Source organism: Galeopterus variegatus, unplaced genomic scaffold, assembly GCF_000696425.1.
Source record: "Galeopterus variegatus unplaced genomic scaffold, G_variegatus-3.0.2 Scaffold2149, whole genome shotgun sequence".
In the NCBI taxonomy this organism is placed as follows: Eukaryota; Metazoa; Chordata; class Mammalia; order Dermoptera; family Cynocephalidae; genus Galeopterus; species Galeopterus variegatus.
The window spans coordinates 21,016-47,217 of NW_007728260.1; the positions used below are offsets into that span (position 1 = coordinate 21,016).

The following is a 26,202-nucleotide window of genomic DNA, read 5'->3' on the forward strand; positions in this document are numbered from 1 at the left end:
AAAGTGTATATAATAGTAAGTGAGATCCTATTTAAAGCTCTTTAATTCACTTACTTATACAACCTATCCTGTGTCAGGCACAGTCTAGAAACCTTCACAGTTTCTTTTTCTCCAAAACCTTTCACCTATAAAAAAAGTATGAATACCTAAAAACAAAACTTTCAATAACATATTTAGAATAGCATACTATTGAAAAAAATAAATAGTAAAGCCAATAATTATCACAATGATGAAGATGCATGATTAATTTGGTTTTGGGTTAATATTTCCTACTTATAACAAGATACAAAATTCAGGCAAGAAAAAAAATTAGAAGTTCTTCTCTTCATCAGAAAGTAATCAGAAAGAATGAACTCCCAATGTTTTATTGGGCAGTTGATATTTTATCCATTCACCTCAGTAGCCATTGAGCCATTTACTCGCCCCATTTCCATAAATGAAGAAGACTAGAAAAGGTAAGAGGGTATCTGTCTACACATTTTGCTTCATATGTGAGTAAGAAGAGCTCTATTTCCACACTTACGTGTGGAATTAAAGATAGAAAGTTTATCTTCCTTTCCTAACTTACCATTTTTTCTGATTTAGCTTCAGTTTATTACCAGTTTTCTTGGCAATAACATTAATTTTTTCATTTTCAAATCTGACACCATCTAACCTATCAAGAATAGATAAAAATTAACAATTGGTGAATATATTCCCCTACCAAAATAAACATACAACGAAAACCCAACAAATTAGCTTACATCTGAACATAATTATACTTTAGTATCTTAACAAGCCCCACTCAGAGATAAAGAAATATTAAACCTTTTCTTCAATATGAATTAGAATTCAAAAAAATTAAATATTATTGGCAAAAAACAAATCAAAGCCATGGCACAAACTCTTTCACTGTTTTTAAATAGAAAACATGATACACACTCCTCCCCTACTCCCACCCACAACTAAGATTATACTGTCACAAGCAATGTGAATATCTTAAAAAGAGAGAGAGAGAGAGAAATCCAAAGAATCTGATTTATAATGTGACAGATACTGTTGGGGACTTGACACATGCTATGTGAAAAACTATACCAACAGTATGAGGTGAATATTATCCCTCCTATCTCATATATTGAGAAACTGAAATTCAAAGAAAATAAGAAATTTGCCGCAGTCAGTAATAGTAGAGCTAAGAGGCATATATAGGTCTAACTCCAAAGTCTTTCTAGCACACCATCCTCCTGCCTGCCACTCCAGATCCATTAAACACTCACACCACAGAGTTCAAACCCACTAACAGCCTTCCTATCCTTTAAGTTCTAATCCAGGGAGTCCCACAGAGATAGCCCTGACAGAAAATGCAGGAAGAACACATCCATGCACAACCCCCAAAAAAGAAAGTGGGGGGAGGGGACAAGGGAGGGGGAGGAGAAAGTGGGGGGAGAAGGAGAGGGAGGAAAGAAAAGCAAAGGAAAGAAAAAAAGGAATAATTTTTAAAAGGAGGATGCCGTACTTACAGACAAATAAATTTTGTTAGTGCATGTATATGCATCTTCAACATTTTCAATAAATACCAGTTTACAAACTAATGGGAACACTCATCATTCCCAGTATAACAAATTCTACCTTCGGGTTATCCTGGTAACACAAGTACTTACAGACAAATAAATTTTGTTAGTGCATGTATATGCATCTTCAACATTTTCAATAAATACCAGTTTACAAACGAATGGGAACACTCATCATTCCCAGTATAACAAATTCTACCTTCGGGTTATCCTGGTAACACAATTACAAGTCTAACTTCTCTACAGTCCTCGGCAACAGCTGTTCAGTTAACTTTGCACCAGAAGCTACTGAACACAAAAGAACAGTGACTGTTCCTTCTAAAAATGAAATTTAATATATAAAAGTATACCTTGTTTTAGGATCTGACTGCAGGATTGCAAAGTTGCACCCACTTGGATCTGTGCTGATGCTAACAGCTCTATGGGCAAAAGTAAGTTTCTCAAGTCGAATTCTTTCATACATGTTGTTTATATCAGAGACACAAGACACATCTGCTGAAGAATTATGAAGACTTGATAAAATTTCTGCTAAAAAGAAAAAAATAAAACTACCATTAATCAAGGCTTTATTGAAACTACTAAAAGGATTTAGGAGTAAATGAGGCAGGAAAACAATTGGGAGAAAATGAAAATATTTTTCAAATACATTAAGTCCTTTTGAAGAACTACATCTTCTCTCTCTCTAACACAACATTTTGCACCAAATATATTGGTTGTATCACACAAGAAATTTTTGATGGGTCAATTATCAATTATCCATGATTTCATGTCTTTCAACAAACATCCTCTATACTGCAATCAAAGCTATCTTTCTAAAAAGCAAATCTAGCGTCATACTAGCTTTTATAGTTCCTCACCTTGCCTTAAAAATATATAAATTTAGTATCTTCATAATCTATTTATTTGCTCCCTCCCTTCCTCCTGCCCCTTTCTTGCATTTATTCAGCAAATATCTGGGTGAACATATGCTGCTAATGTGATACAGTGATCATCAGTCTATCCCTAGTGATACAGTAGTGAACAATATAGACATGTCTCCACCCTCATGGAATACAAAATCTAGTAGAGAAGACAGATATTAAACAAATTGTTATATCATTACAAGTCAAACCAAGGCTATGAAAGCAAAGTATATAATGCTTGCACATAGATAGAAAATTTGCATGTGAAGAAATTATTCTGTCTGTAGTCTGAAGAATGTTTTAAGTAAATAAAGAATAGATATAAAGAGGCCATTTAGAAAGATACTTTAAGTCCAGAAAAAGAATAAAAGATGATATAGGTTGGGGATGTAGCAATCCATCTGGAGAAAACTGTAAAGATTTCAGAAACATTGAGGCAGAAATTATAAAAGTTGGTGACTGATTGCATGTACTGGGTGAAGGAATATGAGGTGTCAAAGATAACCATTTACTAAGATAGAAAACAAGAAACAGATATGAGAGCATGAGATCATAAATTCAGTTCCAGATCACTAGGCATGACTAAGACCCAATTCTAAAGACTTCCAATACTAACAAGTCAAATCTGTTTTCTGGTTACTCTCTCAAATTCACTCTATGGGTATTTCAGTCTTAGGGATCTTACTAATTAAACCCTGAAACTCAGTTATTCCAATTTCTATGTTCTCAAGAAACTTATACGTGCATAGTAGCATTTGTCTCAGTGAACTGCATTTAGATACATATATATCACTTCTACAAGCTTGAGTGCTTCAGAACAGGGGTTCATTTTATATATTTTTCTATAATTAAAACCTCACCCTCTATCTGGCACATAGTAAATATACCTTACATGTTTATAGACTTAGATAATCTATAAAGAAATAAAAGAAATACAACAAATCAATAAATTATCTAAAAATTCTTTTATGGCTTTATGATTTTGAAGAATATGTTTATATTTTTCTGAGTAATTATAAACATTAACATACAATAACTGATTTATTCATACAACAGATGACTCAATGAGGGACTACAATGTGCCAGGAAGTATGTCAGGAGATATGCCAAATGCTAAGGACACAGTGGAATAACCATGGCCCTTGCCGTCAATGAACTTAATCTAATAGAAGACAGGCACTTTTTAAAAAAGCTAGTCACAAAGATAAATACATAAACACATAAGGGGAAAACCTAACAATACTTGTCAAATTAAAGATTAACTGAAAGGGTATTTTATGTGCCATCCACACATATGAACTGACCTTTCTTTTCAGAAATCTTTCTTTTTTCTTCAAACCATTTCCCTCTAAATCCTTCCCCATCCTGTGTGACAAATAGAATTTCATTTCTATTTAAAGCAATATCAGAAATGTAGACCTGGCGTGGATAGGCCCATCGACACTGCTTCAAAGAACTACTGACTGATCTCCAGCAAAACACCTAAAATAAAACCAAATCACACTGGGATATAAAGCAATGTAGAATCTGAAGAAACAAAACCTGAAATCAAAAGACAATATTGTCAAAACCAAAGCTCTAATTAGTATGTTTCAATGTTCATCCGTCCACAGAAAAAGACAGATAGTATAAAAGTCAAAAAATAAAAAACAAAAGTCAAAATTACTTTAAATAACTACATCTCTCAGGAAAGTACATTATGCAAACAAGAAGCAATAAAAATTATTTCAAACACACTCTTCTTCAGGAGAGGTCATTTTTTGGCATTACTCGCTTGGGGCAAATAAATCTGCTAAGATGCTAAAGAAAACCAAACTCTTAAAGCTAAAACTGACATGTCAGCCTTGCTGTAGTTCCATCAATTTATAAGAAGAATGAAAATTACCCTATAAAAATCCAAACTTTACTCTCAGGAAAAAAAGTAGATGTATGCATAACTCAATTATATAACTAAAACAAAATCTCACAAATAAAAAAATTGTCATGGTGTTTAATGGTTTCAAATGGTTTTGCAAACCTTAGTGTTCCTGAGAAGTGGTTCAGGAACTATTGCCAAGAAAGGGAGAGAATGATGACAGATGGGATGTTAGGCTTCCCAATTCAGCTGTACACACAGAGCAGCTCTTTTTATCTGTTTCTTATATTGGTATTCCAAGTAGGATTTCATTTGGAAAATTAAAACTGATTTTTAAAATTCTAATTCCCTCATAATCAACTTAAGAAAACTAAAGTACAAAATGTATCTGCCAAGCTCATTCAAAAGTTATTTACACACAAAAAAGACTATAATGGTTGAGATTGATCGATTCCTTCAGAACTTGGTTTTCATAGTGACTGTATTTTGCAGGAAGTAAATACCGAGAAGTATAAACTAAATCCATATTAATATAAGTACAAGTACTCCCAAAGTCAAATGTAAGTTTTTATACTCATCTCTTTTATGTATTCCCATGCCTCTGTTTCCTTCTGTTAGTACAAATTACAGCTCTAATTCTTAAACCTACTTTCCTCTATTAAAATTATCAACTGCAGAAACTTATGCCTATAATGAAGCAGTAAGTGAAGATTTATAATTAATTCTTCAATTTCTAAAATGTCAAGTTTTACAGAGCTTTATCAACCTCAGAACAAATTATTTTTTTCATTTTATAAGCAAAACCCAGAAAGTTATCTGTTCACAGTGTATAAAGTTATCTAGTCACAGTGTATACATTTTTCAGTATTACTAATGCATATTTTTAAACATAATTTTTTAAATTTAAATATATTATTATTTAAATATATTATTTTAAATTTAAAAATAGCTATATATATAACACACTGATAATATTAATTTAAGTATATACTTAGATATTTATAATTTTAATCTGTACCTTAAATTAACAATCTTATTAGAGAAATGTACTGATATGTTTGCACAGAGAACTGAAACTAGAACTCTCCTTTTGAGATAAGAGATTTTTTATATACTAATGATCTAAAAATACACTATCTTTTATATACAGTGTGGATAGTTAAAAACTCTGCATATAGATAAGAATTTTATATATGCTGAGGATAAATGAAAATCGATGGAGAAACAAATTATTTTTTTTAAACTGCATACACACACACACACACACACACACACGAGTACTTCAAAAGTATTATTTTTCAATTCTATTTTTCCACAAACTTTTTGAAGTACCCCTGTGTGTGTGTGTGTGTGTGTGTGTACACACCAAATAATCCAGTAAAATCCCTTATTTTCATTTCATGCACAATAAATGAACTTTTAAATTACAGTTTAACAAAGCAACACTGCACAACATTAGATTAAATGTTGTCATACTTCTCTGAAATACCAGCTCCATACTAATTAGTACTGAATGTCAAAAATCAGTAGGGAAACAAAGTTAATAGGAATCATCACTAAAATAGCAATACATTTTCACATTATCAGATCCTCTATAGCTATCAATTGAAAATAACATTACCACACTTTCACATAAATATATACTTACCCTTCCAGCTCCATCCATTGCAAGAATGCAAATTTTTTGACCCTCATTTTCTTCCAAATGTTCAGGATCAACTTTGTATTCCATGAGACCCCCAGATACAAGAATTTTTTTCAAGTTCAGTTGTCTGGGTAAAAAAAAAATCCTAGATTAATATGTTCTCGAAAATACACAAGCTAAACATTAAAGAAATTACTATTTATTTGTTTATTTATTCTTTAAGACCAGTAAGGGGATCTTAACCCTTGACTTGGTGTTGTCAGCACTGCACTCTCCGAAGTGAGTAACCGGCCATCCCTATATAGGGATCCAAACCCACGGCCTTGGTGTTATCAGCATTTCACTCTCTCAAGTAAGCCATGGGCCAGCCCTAAAGAAATTACTATTTAAACAATAATCTATAAGTGACTATTACAAAAGTTGAAGTGAAAAGATTTGGTCTTTGGTATCCCTAGTCCTTCCTTTCTGTAAGTTTCTACATTAAGGTGGCTGTTTCTTTCTATGGCAGGTCCTTCTCTCTCAAACACTTCTACTCACAGACACACACATTAAAAACCTAAAGCCATGCTTGTACACATTCACTCTGCAGTTTAAATAATTAGTAAAGCTATAAGCTTCTGAGTATATTCACATTCTAACAGAAAAGAAAAATTTTAAACCTCAAAACTAAATAGAAAAGCTTAACTTCAAACATAGCCAATCCTAAGTAGTTACAGCTACTAGGAAAGTCATTACTACTGCTATTTTAATAACTCATCCATTAGGCTCACATTTCATTATATCTGCACATCTGATGTGTGCAGCACTGTGTGAAACCTGCCTGATGCTATTCCAATGATTGTCCTTCCTTTCAGGTAGTTTGCCTGCATTAAAGAAAAAAAAAATCTTTTCAAAATTACTATGCTCTAACTTAATCTATAATAAAAGAATTTTCTCAGTGAAACCTTGGACATAACTTACGGTTATTCAACTTGATGTTATAAGGGCAAGTTTTATAAATGTTAACTAAAAATATAACCGAACATCCAACAAATCACCTCGTGTTCAGAAAAAAATCTATTTAGTTGATTCTAAGAAACATCTATGTTCACACTTTCATGTTTCCATAATTAAAATATGACCTACAACTGAAGTTAAAAGTAATTCCAATTGTTATACAGAGAAGATAAGTTATGACAAATTGTTGTCTGCATTTTCTGCTCATGAGTAACTTAATGAATGGTGTCTGTTTATGACATTACTATTGCTTTTACATTAACAAAAGCACATTGTGGCATTTAGATTTAAACTTTAAATCTCTATTAGCTTTAAAAGCTAACGGCTATCCTCTAGAATTCCTGCACATGACTGCTTCCATTAGTTCAGGTGTACTTTTCAAGAATCAGTTGTATTTGTGCAAAGACCTATTTCTGTACTTATATTTATTAATATAATTATATAATGAAATACTTTAAAAACAAATGAAATCTTAGTCTGAAAAGATAAAATGTTTTCAACAAAAGAGGAATACTTTGGAATGACGATATGAGTAGCAAAAAACTTCTGTCAAATCTGATAGATTAATCAACTACAAAATATTTAAAAATGTAATAAAAATATAGGATTTTGCACTTACATTACTTCATAATTGTTTTTAAGCACTTGCTCCTTAAATCATTTAAATAGTATGCAATTATTTTTGAAAGTACATAACCGTGTAATATAAAAGGCTACACATGAACCAATGATGATTCATGAATGAACCATGAATTATGATTAATCTAGTTCTATGCACCTGAACCATAAAAAGAAAAAATACATATATATAGGTCATATTTAACCATATGTTAAACATAATTCAGAAACAGTTTTATATCCTACAAAGAAATTTTACAATATTCACTGAATCCTTGACAAAAGACAAAGATCATCAAAGACAGAAATTACTGACATTTCCCCCCATTCAGTTTTTTCCATTTGACATTAACAGAGCATAACATAAAGCTTATACTCAGATATTAGCTGGAAGAGTTGAACTATTATTAAAGTTATGTTTTTAGTCACAGAAATACACATACTTAGAAGCCACCTTCTTGCACTGATAATCTGCAAGTAAGTAAATATCTCCCCTTGTGGTAACACAGACTGTGGCCCCATCACTTGCAGCAACCAAAGACAGAGTGACGTCCTTATGATGAATGGCAGAAACTTGACGAGGAATAGTTACACACTTTTCTCCACTGGGATCTAGTAAATAACCTGAAAAATTACACACATAAACAAATCACAAAATATCTGTTTTAAGAGACTAATTTATTTCCCAGATACTGTCACCAAAGATTTCTTACCCAGTTGTCCACCATTTAGTCCCATAGTATAAACAGCTTCTCTAGTCCATAGCACTGTATGAAATCTGCCTGCTGCTACTCCAATGATTGTCCTTCCTTTCAGATATTTTGCCTGCATCTATTTAAAAAAACAAATAAGACTGCAGTTTACTACATATCTATGATGTATACAATTTTTCAAAGATCCAGTAGACCAGCAAATATATGACATTTGCTGCCAGTACCATCTCAAATGCAAATGGCAGTTGTTGCTAATAGATCTCAGGACTTAATACTAAGACCTGAACCCTTCTCAGAACACAAGACATTCTGATGTAGCCACTTTCACTCAGTAGTTTTAACATATAAAAAATTGACATGACATAAAAACCAAACCATTAAATTTTTGTCTATTTATTTTCTTCTAACAAGCAATATGCAAAACAGGCATTCTCATTCGTACTAGAAAACACAATATTTTTAAATTTGACATACCCAGTGTCTCCCAACAATGACACCACATTTTCAGCCAAATAACTGTTTGGTGTGAGGAAGTGTCTTGTGCACTGTAGGATGTTAAGCAGCATCCCCAGAACTCTACCCACTAGCTGTCAGTAGTATCACCACTCCCCTCCAGTTGTGATGACTAAAAATGTCTTCAGATATTGCTAAATGACCCCTGGGGGTCAAAACTGCCCCCAGTTGAGAATGCCAGACATGTCTATATCAACCCAGAGCTCCAAGAATAGCCACATAATGAGAATAAAAATGGGAGAAAAATCTACAAGGGTACTTCAAAAAGTTCATGGAAATATTCATATTATCTTTCAATTCTATTTTTCCATGAACTTTTAGAGGCACCCTCATATTTGCCATTCCTAAACAAGTCTATAATACAGTTAAATATCCAAAAATTCCAAGGTTGGTTGGAGAAAATGGAAATTCTAAAAAGTACCGGATTGGACACTACCCCTAATTACTTTGGGGTAATTCCTATTGATTCATTAGTCATCGAGAATAGAGATCTGTCAGATTTATATACTTAATAAAAAAATGCATATCCAATAATAATTTTAAATCCAGAAGATTAAACCAGTAGAGAAATTTAACATCTAAAATGCAAAATGTTATGAGCTGAAAACATATTTGTTATGTGTGATGATTCTAACAACACATTAATTTAGAGCACCAGTCCCAGTTCTTTGTACTAAGTCCCTGAAGTTGGGGAAAGGGCAACTTCTGGTGGGGGCTGTGCAGATGCAAGTGGGACAATAAAACAAAGGATGGTGGCTTCTGGACCCATGTGCCTGCACATCAACTTACTAGGTGTGACATCTGTGTAGAGGCAGAGGTAATGAAAGCAAATAAAACTCGGGTTTCTGGGTGCCTCAACTGCATCCATTTTGTATTGACAAGTTTCTAATTTTTTCTTAAGAAGGGCCTAAAAATTGTTTTAATTTCAGACCTCAAAAATCTAGATCTCTCTCTGCTTATGAATACTTAAAAGTTGAATCTATGGCAGTTTAGTGGCTTATTCCCCAAATGCCTAATTTTCTAATGCTTTCTTTCTTATTCCAAACAAATGCTAATTTGTACTACGCTTAGCTTCTGTGAAAAATGAAGAAAATATATACCACTGAAGATGAAGTTAAATAACATGAGTAAAATAAGTTACTCCATCAACCTTGTATTTTTTTGTCCATGTAGGTTTTATAGTAAATAGTCACCTTAGTATTTAAAAAAGAGTAGTTTAGTTTACCTGTCTGGGTACATTACAACTGGAAGGTGCAGGAATTATTCCTAACTGATGAAAAATATTTAGACCAAATGTGTAAACACATCCATCTTCAGTTAATACAACAGTATGATCCTTAGCAGCTGCCACCTGGGAACAATTATGACCACTTAGTCCTTCCACAAGTCTGGGGACCTACAAAATAAAATTAACTTCAGTATATTAACCATTTGTACAGAAATATAATAGAATCTGATGATACTACAGCCAAAATAGCATAAACTCTACATTTCAGCAAAGAGCCGATGAATTTAAAATACATAAACCTGGTAAAACATTTCAATAAAATAATTCAATTTAACAAATGATTTTTGAGCCCTTATCATATACCAAATGCAAATCTGTTCGGTGTCAATAAATGGAGCTCTTCAAAGTATTCATTGGTAAATTGAAAAAAATATATAGAAATCAAGGGGCTGGCCAGTTAGCTCAGTTGTTTAGAGTGCAGCCTTAGAACATCAAAGTCAAAGGTTCATATACCTGGACTGGCCAGCCACCAGAAAATAAAAAGAAATCAGTGCTTCCCTTCAGTGAGTAACCAAAAATACTATAACATATTCCTTTGGAGTTATCTGTCCTGGATTCAAATATTACTTCTGCCACTTACTAGCCATTTCACCTCAATCAAATTTCTTAACCTCTCTGTACCTCATTTTCTTCATCTGAAAACAAAGTCGGCAATCAACAAATGACTGTATTGTAAGTATTTGCATAAAATGAAGATAATAATGCCTATACCTCACAGGGCTGGTGAGAGGCTTAAGTTAAGGTAATGATAATGCATGAAAGCATAAAAAATGCCTGCAACACAATAAATACTCAAAAATGGAAGTCATTATCATTATAGCTTTCCCTCCTTTTTAAAGCACCCTTGAATAGATGATAAATATACCAGTAATCCCCTCAAAAAAAAAAAATCTTAAAGATAATCTAGTGAGTCAATTTTCTGATATGTAATGAACTAGCTTTCTTCCAATTAGAACTAAGTTTCAGTAGCATAAAAATCAATGTTGTAATTATACAATGAAAATAGTGCCTCAATTTTTAGGCCATAGATATTTTAATAAGAAGTTAAATAAAAACCTGGACTACTTCAGAAACGGGGTTTTACAATTAATCTGCCTTTTCTTATTTCAACTCTGGAAATACCTTAAAGCTTATCTATATACTCTCTGAACTCAATATGTGCTATAAACAAAACATTATTTCTCTTTGTTACTTTTGTATGTAAATCCTTCATTTGACCATGATATACCAGAAAAGTACTTGATTTTTAAAATTGTTTATAAATTGATACATTATTTTCTCTTTATAGTTGGAAAAAAATTAGTTAACTCAAACTTCCAGTTTATCAAAGTTTTACTGAAGTTACCTAAACTATGTAATGACATTTCAATTACCAAGCATGTCTGTTCATCTCCATGGCCTAGTCGCCCTCCAGGACCATGACCACAGGTATAAACCTGCCCTTTCTGAGACAGAAACACTGAGTGAAATTTACAAAGCACCACCTAAGAGGAATAAGAAAACAATATTAAACTTTTCTGAATAAAATAGCCCTTATTTTATAAAAAAGAAATAGACTATTGCTAATTGTTTAAACTGGATGATGAGTACAGGGGATTCATTTATTCTCTCTACTTTGCACATGTTTAAAATTTTCTGTAATAAAAATGAAAAATATACATGCCTTATTTTTAAAATTATGTCTAAAAACACTGATATATGGGAAAAGAACAAAGATAGAATTAAGCATGTGTTACTACAGAAAATATTAAATAAAGGAAAATGTAAGTTTTAAGTCTTCAATTACAAAAAAGTAGTAGCCAGTTTTGTTCCAATTTCATGAAACATCAAATAACGAGAATTGAGCTGAGTGCAATATGAAGCATGAAGATTTCCAAATAATATAATTATTAATAAAAACAATAGAAATGCCTTCAGATATTTCTTAAAAATAATAATGTCATTTATAAACAAGGAGGGGAGAGGAGGGTGGCAGTATGGCCTTCCTGTATCTCTGGTCTTATCTATATTTAATACTATTATATGGTTTTAAATAATTTTATATTTATTTGAAAGTTCTTCCCTCTTTCCCACTTCTTTTCTCATATGCCTTGTTCCCAATACCTCCCTGTCCCCTGACACACACCTTTACATATTCACATACTGCTGACGACAAGGATACTGAAGTGGCTAAATTGCATCAGTAGAAGGCAATAACAGGAAACTGATAGCAGTTTTAAATATGCATGTACTTACATACCTAGCCCCAGGCCACATTTTGCTATTTTTAATGCATCTAATATTTATTATACTCAATTTACCTTAATATTATTTAAAAATCCTTTTTTCTTATTTTTAAAAATTACTTGCATTTATATTTTTTATGTCATCTGTAAATATTTCTAACTTAGGATATAAAAAGATGGGTAAAAAATAAAGAAATCCTAGAATCATTTTCCAGAAAGTCAAGGTCCTTTGGAAAATAAGAAATTATAAGATGAACTACAAGCTCTAAATATTTACATGTATCTTTAGACAACTCAGAGAGTTCTGTAAACACAGAATGCCCATCAAAAAAGGAATGCAAAAGTCATTATCTCATTTAGCTGTACCACAAATACCTGAAAAGTCCAAAAATAAAACTCAAATTTGTATTTTAAAGTTACAAGTTACAAGGAAAAATCATTTTATGAAATCAGAAATAATACATTTTGTTCAATTTTATATTCAATATTAAAAAGCCATTCTACAATTCCTGACTACTTCTATTAAACAACCAGTGATATCAGAGAGTTTAATCCTCCAACTTTAAAACCTATGCATTTTTTATGGCCCTTTAGTTCGGTTGGTTAGAGCATGGTGCTGATAACACCAAGGTCAGGGGTTCAGATCCCTATACCTGTCGGTTACCTAAATAAACCTCTGAATTTTTAAACAAGATGAGTGAGCATGTCTTTTCACTTTAATTTTCTGGAATATATAACGCTAATATTAATTGTCTCTGTCGCACGGTAATTAATTCATTTGGTACTACACTACATAATTAGCTCTTTTTCAGTGACTAATAGGGTTCTCTATATAATTGGTACTTACTAAATATTCCTATTATTTGCTTCCTCTTCCCCAACTAAAATTTACACTATTTTCTTTCCTCTCAAACCTATCATAGTGCTCTCTTCACCTTCCTTCTGTGGTAAATAAAATCTCTTAGATCCTTAATCTCACAAAATACTCTCACTTCCTTGCCTTAACTGAAATGCAGCCTTCTCTTTGAGTGCCCTGTTTTACCCATAATCTTGTCAAGTGGCATATGCTCAATTCTTCTATACCACATATATCTTAGGATCAGACAGTACAATCACCCATTAGTTTCATAATGTCACCATCATACCTACTCTTGTGTAAAAATCCCTGCTCCTTAACAGCTCATGAAATCTGACTATATCACATACTAACTCAGGAAAGGAAAAACAGGTATCTTTCTTATGCCCCAACTCTGATCAATCATTAGCATCTGCTAATGGGTGGATTACCATATTAAGAAGGATTCTGAGGACCTGCTCAAGCTAAAAAAAAAAAAAAAAGAAAAAATTCTGATTAGCAATGTCTGCCAAAGGCTCTGGACTGGCTGGAAGCAGCACATACATTTGCAACCCCTGCTCTAATTGCTCACCATCTTGCTCAACTCCCTCACATTCACTAATGACTTGGACACCAGACTTATGATTCCTGCCCATCCCAAGTTCAAAGTTCCTTCCAGGTATATAGAGATAGCCTACCAGAATCCTAGCTTTTATGACTCCACTCTTCTCCCTACTTCTCTGGTCACTTTTCATTTTTATATGGGCTCCTGCTCCTGGACTCTCAAAATTTAATATTCTCTGGAGTTTAACTGTTCTAATTTTGTTTTGTTTTTAATGGCTAGTTGTGATCTATTAGGCTGGGACTTTCAGTTTAAAACACAGTGTTTTACAGAGCCCTAAATATAGTGGTCATATAATTTATACAAATATTTCTGAGTATGAAAGAGGATAACATGAATAATTACACAAGGAAAATAATCATAAACCAGAACTGTCCTAGACAAACCAGGGATATATGTCAAAGTAGCTCTAAACAACTGTCTAAGAATTTAATCTCAAAAGACAAGCTAAGTATTTGTATGTATGTAGTATATGAACATGAGGTGAAAATTGAGAAGAGCCAGTAGTATAGTAATAAAAAGCTCCAAACTCACATTTTTGGTCAAAAGAACCTTCATTAACTTCAAAATTCATAAAGAACACAAATAGAAAGTTGTGGGAAACATGAATTGAAATGGTAGTTTAGGAAGATTGAAAAAGGCCTTACATTTCCAAGCCATAGAATTTGGATTTTATCCAAAGGTAAATTAGCAGGTAAAGACAAAATTGCTCTGTTTTTTTAAAGACAATAATTCCAGAGAATAATATTAACAGGGACTGGAAATAAATGAAGCCAATGAGTCAAATTAGGACACTGCAGTCATTATCTAAGAAAAGAGCTTGAAAAAGATATGGCAGCTAAGTTCATAAGACAGAGATGAACTCAATAAACATGTTCTGAAGTATAATCTTCAGGATTTAGAAACTGAGATTTATAACATTAAAAATTAAGTAGGGAAAGTTTAGGAGTGGTAAAAATAATACTTCAGACATGTTAAATTTAAATATCTTGAAAGAACATCCAGAATAAAATTGAAATGAAGTTCCAGAGAAAGGCTGAGGTTAGACATAAATTATACATACACATGCCCATATATACTCAGTGTTAAAGAAAAAGAGAGTATGTCAACAGAAGTAGAATCTACAGAAGTACAAGGTATCATCCAGCATAAGGATATAAGACTAAAGACCAAACCTTTACAATTATGTCAATTAAAATTTTACAGTTGCTTACATTTAAGAACTCAGGTTCACCTGCCAAAAATAACATTGAGCTTCAAAAACAAATTCAGTTGAGAAACAACTTAAAGGATTCTAATTTTTATTAAACAGAAACAAAAGCTAGAAAATTATCAGAAGCTCTACCTTTTTAAAGTTAAATTAATATCTGTATAGCATTTTCTAATTTCTAACATTGCATATATAAATATCTCACATTTTTAGGGTATTTTTACACAGTCTGAATATGAATCAGACTAACAAAATCTAAAACAGAATTAGTAAAGTTCTCTTAATTTCTTCCTTAAAATTTTATATTGTACCTTCAACAAAGTTAACACAATCCAAATGAAAAGCTGAGCTATCCAATACGAAAGTTCTTTTTAATCTCTAAAAGTATGCAGATTTTACTTCAAAATACCTGCTTGAGGCTGGCTGGTTAGCTCAGTTGTTTAGAGCAGGGTGGTGATAACATCAAGGTCCAGGGTTCAATCCCTGTACTGGCCAGCTGCCAAAAACAAACAAACAAAAAATACCTGCTTGATATAAACCCCGCTCCTGGAGAAGAGATCCACCAACTCTGGATGATGTTTGCTATTCTGGCTTCCATGGCCCAAGGTAAAATTTGTATTATCGCCCCAAGTGTAGACATCTGTAGGATCTAAAATGAAAATTAGTTTGTATACTCTTTTATATTTTAAAATAAATATCAGTTTACTTCAACTATAGATATACTCTACTAGTCAGTTTACCTAAAACATGACTCTTTACAGGAACTAACTTAACTACCATATTTAGAAAGATGCCAACACTTTTTAAAATTATGAATCTATTAATCTATCTATTAATATGATATTATATAATTCTAGAAATAGAAATCATATAATCCAAATAATAGTACAGTCCTGCCTCAATGTAAGCAGTCAAACATTTGTTCCTTGTTTCTTTAGCAGCTTAAGTTTAACTGCCAAATGAGTAAAATACCACCTGCCATATCTACTTAGTTTCCATGAAAATAATATATATAGTTATTTTAAATGTAAGATGCTATTAATTCATATATATAAAGGTTCTAAATAAAGCAAATGTGATATTACTGTTTCTGCAGAAACATTAACCTTCAATAGTTTGCTCTTGATAGACATAAAATAATATTAGCGATTAGGGTAATATCCTATTAAACTGGGATAAAACTTAATCACAGCTAAGTTTATGGTATAAATCTTCATTTTTATTTTGGATGACTAATAAAATCCTAGAATGGAATTATAACTGTTACCTCCAATGTAGTGTCCAAGACAGAAATAAAAATGAAGAATGTGTCCTTACTTAGCTTGCTCACTAGTTAAATGCAAACTATGCAGTACCCCATTTAAATCTCTTCTTTTCTGCCAATTCCCACTTCCAAAGCTCAAAGTGCAAACTGAAGGGATGAGTGAAATCAGAATGTGTAGACAGAGATTCATTTCTATTCCTTTTTCCCTCTACCTAAAATGTTGATGTTACTTTCTAGATGCACATTAATTACTTTACAGTCATTACAATTCTAACTGCCTTCCCATTCTAGGCTGTATTTTTACACTTATAGACACAAATATGGGTTAAAACTGAAAAATGCAAAATAAAACAAAGTATTCTAAGTATCAAACCTAAGTAAAAGTTCTTAGCAGATATCCACACACAAATCTTCCTTGCTATTGTAGTAAGAATAAAATTGTATTAAAATTTTCTAAGCTGTACCTTAATAGAATTTATAAAATTTTCTTACCAGTATTTTTGAACACTACATGAGATGGTCTGTCCTTCATTACAAGATCTAAAGCTGACAGGCCTTCTTTATCTTGAATATACAGATTAACACCATGCTAAAAGGAGGAAAAAATGCATACATATGTGTGTATATTTTACCCATTTACCTATAATCAGTAATTTCCTACTCTTATGTAATCAAGAAAATCAGATGATCAAGCCCATAAATACACTGAAAAAAGAAAAATAAACATTTAGCAACCATTATCTCTCATACTCACATTTTTCTCTCACACTCAGAAGACAACTAAGAGAAATCATATTATCTAATTCTTGGTAGAATGAGGAAGAACCAAAAGATGTGAAGAAATAAAATAAGTAAGAAAAAAGAAAAATAAACATTTAGCAACCATTATCTCTCATACTCACATTTTTCTCTCACACTCAGAAGACAACTAAGAGAAATCGTATTATCTAATTCTTGGTAGAATGAGGAAGAACCAAAAGATGTGAAGAAATAAAATAAGTAATATTTTAAATCAAAATGACAAAATGTGAAAGTTTTCTATCATAAGGCAGGTCTGATTGCCTAGAAGGTCCTAGCTGGGTCCATGTCTATGTGAGTGTGCACATGTGTGCACACACACACTTTATATTTAAAGAGACATACTCCATGTCTTTACAGGTAACGGCTATAAAGATTTCAAGGCAATGGCAGCACAATACTTATTTTAGGATTTACTCTTTACAATGTGATCATCTGTTCTGTCTCTTTTTGCCTTCAATCCTATTATATTTATTATTAATATTAAGATAATCATATTCTTTTATTTCTATTTGTGATATATATTTTCTTGTCATTCTACTTAAATTTCTATAGCATTGTTTAATTATGGTCTCTTGTACACATATAATTAAACTGCATCTAAAAAAACTGAGAGTGTGTGTGTATGTGTGCTTTAAGTAGGAATTTAAAGTAATCTGTAATTTTTTATATTCACAATTAAAGTTCAAATATAAAGTAGAATATTCTTAAGGCATTTAGCACACTCCATCCATACCAGCACACTTTTCTGTCTTTTTAAGCCTAATGGGGTTGGGGGTGGGAAGGAGAAAGAGAATAATGTTCAATTCAGATCATTGTTATTTCACTAGTTTTTTAAATGTAAAATGTATTCCTTTTCAAGAATAACTTTTTCTTTTTTTTAAATGATGACCAGTGACCGGTAAGGGTATCTTAACGCTTGACTTGGTGTTGTCAGCACCACACTCACCCAGTGAGCTAACCAGCCATCCCTATATAGGGATCTAAACCTGTGGCCTTGGTATTATCAGCACCACACTCTCCCGAGTGAACCTCAGGCCCGCCCTTCAAGAATAACTTTTAGTGTTCGCTGACAGGTTAACTAAGACTTATCTATTTTAAGTGGTATGAGTCATCACTGCCTGTCAATACACATAATTTTCACCTGGGTAATTATAGGCTGAAATGAACCATAAAGTTTTGAAACTAATGGTGACATAATGGAATACTCTGTTTGGGTTACATAAGAAAGACAAATCTCCTCTTACCTAATAATAATGGTTTCCTAATAAACAAAACCAATTCTAACTTCATTATGTTCCAGATGGTTACAATACCTGATTTCACGAGGGCTGTTAATTAACAAAAAACAGTCAAGTTAGTAAGCTAACAAGTAAAACAAAAACCAGAAGTGATCATCTAAGATTTTAATAAATTTAAAATTGTACATTACCCACTACTTTCAAAACAGATATAATAAATTCATATGAAAGGACCTGAGCTTGACCTTTAATATGAGTAAGTAGGGTAGGTTGTAGCACAGTGTGTTCTAAACTATGAATTTAATAAATGAAAACCTAGAAACTTAGATCCCTGGAGAGTTTATTTTGCTAGTCTTATAATTTGCCCTGAATTTTTTCTATACCAGCTGAACTCTATTAAGACTACATACATACATTTGCATCATCCTAAGCAGCCCCAACTGCATAAAGGACTAGGGACTTTTTTGAGCCTTTAGAATGGACTCTGACACTTTCTGGTATGTTCATCTTAAACTCTAAAGGTAGTAGGACCAGTGTGTAGTCTACCCCACTTATTTACATTATCAACTCTTTATACATCCCCAAAATAGTAGGTAAATTCGTTAGCTTACCAAATAGTATCTAAGTACACACCAGGCTTTTTAAGCCTGAGCATTTCATGCCATTGCTCTACAAAGAACAGACAGACTTTACACACAGCTATTCCACTACAAAACACTGGTAACACTGTTGGAGATGTCTGTCAGGAAATAAAATTGTTTTTGTTTGTCTTCCCCAAAATGCAGAGCATAAGACAAAGACTTATATGCAAGTAATTTCCTTGGGAAGAGATCCTAGAAAGCAGTACTGAGGAACCAGGAGAGTGAAACAAAGAAGGAGGAAAAACCAATACAAGGATGTATATCACGTAGATCACTAAGGAGACTTCTGCATTATCTTGCCGGGAGATTCTGGAAACCTTATACAATATATCACAGAATCACTAACTGTCCAATCAAGGGATAAAAGGCAGAAGTATTTACCACTGGCTCCTGTGCTTCATTAGCCAAGAGTTGCCCTTCAGGGGAACTCCGTAGTACCTCTCTAGTACTTTTGGTAGGTCATGCATGAATGCCAAGCTCTGGGGCATAAAGTAAGATGCACATACAAGAGTATTTCAAAAAGTTCATGGAAAGATTCATATTATCATTTAATTCTATTTTTCCAAGAACTTTCAGAAGTACCCTTGGGACATGCCCAAAACAAGTCGCAGATTACAACTACACAAAGCTGCTGGAAGCCTATGCACAATTGGTCACTTCAGCTGTGGCTGGAAAAAGACAAGGCCAAGACATGAAGTGGTTCAGCAGAGTATCTGATGCATGGATCTTTCAAACTGGTTATGAGCTCAGTTGAATGAGTTTAATGCAGCTCTCTGGCTACTGCTACTCATTTACTGCCAAGAAAGTCAGGATCAAAAGAAATATCTTGAGACTACATAATTTCCAGTGGGGTATAATAGGAATGTATTCAACTCTCCTTTCAACCCTATTCTTTAATGCTTTGATGGCTCTTTTTGATAAACTGGCTAGATTCCCTCCTGCTAGTGAAAACAGGAAAAATCAGCATTCTCTGATATTCAAACGACATGGTTTTAACATCAAAAACTAGGAATCATTTTAACAGACAACTTATTCTGCCATCTAATTATCCCGGGGAGGGGGGAGAGACAAAATTCCAAATATGTTATTCTATTTAGTTTATAGCTGTTCTATTTTAGTTTGAGGAATTTTGTCTTATCATTTGACAGTTAATTGGGTTGTTCTGGTTCATGACCTGGTTCTCTATTCTGTGAGCTATCTGATATTCCTCTAATATCCTTTGCTTATGTTACTATAATTAGCTCCTGTTGCATGCAAAAAGAACTCTAATACACCAACATTTATTAAGCATCTTCCTATTTGTTCATTTCACTATTTGGTTTTGGTCTATGTCCCCCTACTAGAATAAAAACTCAAACAAAAAAGGGGCTGTCTTTTTCACTGCAATATCCCTAGCACCTAGATTACTGCTTAGTATATCAGGCACTCAAAAAATATTTGTTCCAAATACTTCATAGATAGCATATCATCTAATCCATATGAACTTATGATTCTGTTAGGTCTTCCATTTACAAATGGGAAAAATTAAAGTAAGCTCTTCCAGAACAGTAAATAAACCATCAGTATGTAAAAAAAACAATGGTATTGACACACAGATAAAACAGAACCCAAACCATGCATCCTGTCATAGAATCAAGAAGTCAAAGAAAATCTGCATAAGATATGCTGTCTCTACTCCAGCTTTTTGCAAGCAACAAGCTTCTGCTAAAGTTTCACATATTTGGTAAACAAGTACTAATAGTATGAGTGTATATTTATTGCATGAATTATTTTGGCACTTAATTTAAAAATGCTTAATAGCTATAAAGTTTTATCAAATGCAAATTCACTTAAAATGTGTGTATATGGTTTCTTCCTGCCAATCCATAGCATCAGAAATGGAACTGACATGAAGACCCCTATCACTGCACCCCTTTCAATTAAAGAAGTGCTGGAAGGCCAAGACAACCTACAGAATGGGAGAAAATATTTGCAAACTACACACCTGAAAAGGGATTAATATCCAGAATATACAAGGAACTCAAACAACTAACAGTAAAAAACCAAGTAACCCATTAAAAAATGGACAAAGGAGCTGAATACACATTTCTCAAAGGAACATATAAAAATGGCCAACAGACACCTGAAAAAATGCTCAACATCATTCAGCATCAGGGAAATGCAAATCAAAACCACTTTGAGATATCATCTTATCCCAATTAGACAGGCTATTATCAAAAAGACAGAATAACAAATTCTGGCAAAGATGCAGAGAAAGGGGAACCCTCCTACACTGTTGGTAGGACTGTAAATCAGTGCAGCCATTATGGAAAACAGTATGGAGGCTCCTCAAACAACTACAGTTAGAACTGCCATATGTTCCAGCAATTCCATTGCTGGGTAGATATCCAAAGGAAGGGTAATCACTACGTGGAAGGTATACCTGCACTCCCATGTTTTTCACAGCTCTATTTACAATAGCCAAGAGTTGGAACCAACCTAAATGTCCACTGATGAATGACTGGATAAGGAAAACGTGGTATATATACACAATGGAATACTAATCTGCCATAAAAAGGAATGAAATACTGCCATTCACAGCAACATGGATAAACTGAGAGAAAATTATGTTAAGTGAAATACTCCAGGCACAGAAAAGAGAAATACCACATGTCCTCACACATAAGTGGGAGCTAAAAAAAAAATAAATAAATTTTTAAAAAGAATGAAAAAAAGATACAACAATCACAATAATTCACTGAACTTTCAAAAAGACAGAATAGAAATGAGGCTACTACTGGTGGGAAAGGGGGAGGGGGACTTAGCTAGAAATTGGTAAAGGGCTACACAAAATGATTACACATTGTATAATGTTGATTATACTAATTATCCTGATTTGAGCATCACTTACTGCAGTTACTGATACACAATGCAGTAGCCCACAGATATGTACAATCAATTATGTTCAATTAAAAAAAAAAGAAGGATGTACTAAATAAATGCAGATAGCTTACACCATGAGAATACTGGTCAATGGAAGTTTTTGTGGGAAAGTTTTGTCAGTGGAATTCACTCACTGTTAAATATCTAGCACTGATCAGTAGCCCCTGATGATAATAAAAGACAGTCAAGCCACAGGCAAGGTAGCCAAGGCACAATTTCTTGCCTTCTCTTAGTCAAGGTGGTGAGGTGGATTGAGGCTCTCTAAAGGGAAATGAAACCTGAAAGGAAGGGAAGGACCAAAATTCAGGCCAGACCATAACTATTTCAAACCGAAACCCCAAATCATAACACCTGAATGGCAACCCCTAGGATACCAGAAAACCCAAGGACCCTCTCAAACATGACAGAATTGGCAGTCATCCAATTTTCCAGCAGAAACTGGAAAAAAAAGCCGAAGTTTTACAGGTGGGAAAGGGTAACAGTGGAGATGATAGATGCTTTAACTCTTACTAACCTAGCTTTCTCTATAAAAGAGATTATAATAAAGGAATTAAACAGATACCCAAAGGTTTTACCTATAAGAAGAATTAACTGTACTACTAATAAACTTAAAAACTTTTTCTTCACTGACACTCCCTGGGGAAAAAATTATTAAGGTACTATTATTATCCTCTTTTTACAGATAAAAATGAGGTTCAAGATTCAGTAACTTGTGTAAGATGACTCAGTAAGTAGCACACCTACAGAGTTTGGCTCTAAAGAAGGATATTTCACTATCAATATATATTGAAAATTATTTTGATCGGTAAATGTTACTGTGTAAAAGCCACTATTTAAGTAATTTTTTAAGTCAAAAAGACAATGAAGACAATGAAGATAAGGTTGCTAATTTGACCCTAAGTTCCTTAAGGACAGGAGCTGTTTTGCTCTTTGCTGGGTCCTCTACAAACATGACAAAATACGTATACAAAAGAAAAATGTTAAATTTAAAACTCATGACTTCTGATAGTGAGTTTTTAATTTGTATTCATTAGTGAAATGACATTGGAGTGTATCTCAAAACATTTCATTATTTGGCTATTCAGTGCAACAAACCTAATCTACTGGATAAGAAATTTCATATAAAGTAAGCTGATTTTACTTATCAATTTCTTTAGAACTGTAAACACTTTATCCTAACTAAATAAGAAATGAACACACTACTCAAAAAGACAATCCCTAAGAGATGTCCAACAACTAGTACCCTTTTAAAGTAGTTAAGAATATAATTATTTAAGAGTAAATCATATTTTTAGGGTCTGGCCCATGGCTCACTTGGGAGAATATGGTGCTGGTAACACTAAGGCCATGGGTTCAGATCCCTATATAGGGATGGCCAGTTAGCTCGCTTGGGAGAGCGTGGTGCTGACATCACCAAGTCAAGGGTTAAGATCCCCTTACCGGTCATCTTTAAAAATAAAAAAAGAGTAAACCATATTTTTTAAAAAATACTAAAAGATACCATTAAAAAAATTTAATTGGGATGCCATTAGACTGGGGCAGCTCTAACACTTTAAATTCCCACGTCAGCAAACAGAAGCCCAATGTAAACAGTAAAATGAAACTAGAACTTTACCAACCAAAAACTGCCAACTAACCTCTAACTAGGGTCTTTCCACTCTAATCAATCAAATATATTTTGTCTTACTTCTGCATCAGCCTATTAAAGCTCACTGTCCATGTTGCTGCAGTGGAGCTCTCTGAACCGCTTCTGGTTCTGAGTGCTGCCCGATTCATGTATTGTTCTTTGCTAAAATAAGCTGTTAAATTTATTTTGTCTAAAGTTTTTCTTTGAACAATACATAGTACTGATTAAATGATAAAATGTCTCAGATTTACTTCAAAATAATTTGGGATGTATAACACAAAATTGTCTAATAGTTCATTATATATTGTACTTTTATATATGTTTAAAATTTTACATTATAAAAAGTATAAATAGAAAGGACATATAAAATTTTAATTCCAAAGGTGAGTTATAATAGTAAGAAATATCAAACAAGTGATAAGAACAAATGCAAATCTTTTTGAAACATAAGAGGGGTATATGAAAAAAACTAAGAAAAACATATGCCTGGCTAAATAACAGTTTTAAATAAATGACACTTACCTTCAATAGAGACCAAACACAATCAATATGTCCATAAAAAATGCTTCTGTGCAATGCTGTCCATCCTGACTCCTTGTCTTTCACCAAGAGATCCACACCTTTCTCAATAAGCCAATCTAATACTCCTTTCTTTCCACAGGAGGAAACAAGGTGGAGGACATTCCTGCCAAAGGCATCCTTGATAGTTGCAGCATTGTAACAATGGCTGGAGAGAAAGGCCTTAATCTGGTTTTCACTTCCCTTTGTTACCACAGAAAGGACATCCAAAGCATGCTTCAGGGATCGACACTTTGATGTGCAGTCAGGAACGGAAGAATTCATCCTAATTGTTTTTATACTGCTCACTTCTGCAGAATAGTCAGTTAATACCAATTTTAAAAAATGAAAAAGCTAGGACACAAAGGTGCTATTCAGGAAGAATTACTGAGAATGAATGACCTTTTTAGGATTATAATTTAAATCCTCATGGCAATAGTATAAAACTATATATCTTAGTACAATTGTTTTTGGCACTTAAATAGCTCTATAAAGTTCATATCAAATACAAGTTCTTCTTTAAAAAAAAAAATGCCACAGTTTATAAATTATTCCTGGAGTCAAGCACCAAGGGGGAGTGAGGAGGGGAACTCCCCCTCCACACGGTCTGATCCTTTCAAATATCCATAATTGCAAGGGTGACCTATAAAAAAAAAAGAAAGGAAGAGAAAGTAAAAATATAAAATCTCTCTCTCCTCAAGTACTTTATAATACAATTACTTCCATATCTATGGTATCTATATTTACATCAGTCATTCTTACTTCATTTTCCTACTCTCATGTTTAAGGTTAACTTCTGTGTCTGTACTCTGCAATTGACCTTCCTGTCAGAACCTTCATTCCTTCTCTGCTGTATTGTTACACTCTGCTAGCTATAACCCCACAAGCTCTAAACACATTTTAATCTACCATATAAGAATCCAATCGCAAACCTTTACCACCCTAAAACTACATCATCATCATCACCTCTAACACAATAATAACCAACACTTCCATCAGTTATTCAGCTTTTAGTAAGTGCCAGGCACTGTGCTAATAACATTGTTCTCTCTGCCTGGAAGGTCCTTCAATGCAGGAGGAGATAAAGCAGAGGGGATTAAAACAACTGGTTAGCTATCTGGAAAAAAAATAACTTACTTTATACATTATAACAATATAAATTTCTAGGATTGCTCAAAAGCAAACAAAAAAAGGAAGCCATGAAAGCACTAGATGAAAATATAGACGATCCTTTTATAATCGCAAAGTACAAAAGGCCTTTCTAAGTATGATCTGAAATTTAAAAACCATAAAATAACACACTAATAAATTCAATACAGGTTAAAAACTACAAAAAAAATTTTAAAGACAAAAAAGGAGAAAACTGTTCCTTAATATATAGTCTCTATAAATCTTCCTTAATATATAGTTTTTGAGAGCAGAGATACACACTTATAAGAAGACTATTTAGAAAGCCATACATGAGTTTACTGTATGCATAGGGGAAACTTCTGTGCATCAGGCATACATATGAAACTACACATTTGTATTTTTCCACTCCCACTTGATACCACGCTGAGTCAGCATTTGAGATCTAACTAGTTTTCTGTTCTTAGATACACATGCTCCCCAACTTAAATTTCCAACTTTACCATGCTGCAAAAGCAGTACATATTCAGTACACTCCCCAAATAGGCTATGTCTAGATAAATCCATTGTAAGTTGAAAATATGGTTAAATGGAAAATGCACTTTCAATTTAACCATATTTTCAATTTAGGATGGATTTATAGGGATGTTAAGGATCACCTATAATCTGATTTCCCCATCTGGAAATGAGAGCTTTGAACTAGATGATTCCTTAATCCCGTCTAGCTCCAGGTCAGTTTCTACTAATCTACAAGTTTTGTAATTTGAGATAGCTCTTATAAAAATCACCCACCCTTTAAATGTTGATTAAACCAAAAACAAAAAGACAAACAAACAAAAAAGTGTTTGGTAGTTAGCTGACACAAAGAAAAGGGTACCAAAACTGCAAGCAGTTTAAAATGTTAAACCTCAAAAATACAACATATGGCAAAATAGTCACATGTAGTTAATGTCATTCTTTTGAGACTATAAAATTTTATCACCTTTGTATTTCTAGTGTATTTATAATACCTGAAAGGAACTACTTATTGACGAATCATTCAAACCCTACA

At 33.0% G+C, this 26,202-nt stretch overlaps 1 protein-coding gene across 1 annotated transcript in view; it reads right to left on the reverse strand.

Moving 5' to 3' along the window:
* IBTK (inhibitor of Bruton agammaglobulinemia tyrosine kinase) overlaps positions 1-26,202 on the reverse strand; it is a gene marked incomplete at its 3' end in the record, with an annotated part of 50,912 nt that overhangs the window by 20,245 nt on the left and 4,465 nt on the right. Inside the window, exons 2-12 of the mRNA XM_008580736.1 lie at positions 23,988-24,666; positions 16,729-16,825; positions 15,497-15,621; positions 11,454-11,564; positions 10,018-10,188; positions 8,280-8,397; positions 8,010-8,190; positions 5,956-6,079; positions 3,757-3,934; positions 1,901-2,075; positions 569-655 (exon numbers count right to left, since the gene is read on the reverse strand). Coding sequence (XP_008578958.1) covers positions 569-655; positions 1,901-2,075; positions 3,757-3,934; positions 5,956-6,079; positions 8,010-8,190; positions 8,280-8,397; positions 10,018-10,188; positions 11,454-11,564; positions 15,497-15,621; positions 16,729-16,825; positions 23,988-24,308 — 1,688 coding nt within the window. The remainder of the gene's footprint in view (positions 1-568; positions 656-1,900; positions 2,076-3,756; positions 3,935-5,955; positions 6,080-8,009; positions 8,191-8,279; positions 8,398-10,017; positions 10,189-11,453; positions 11,565-15,496; positions 15,622-16,728; positions 16,826-23,987; positions 24,667-26,202) is intronic.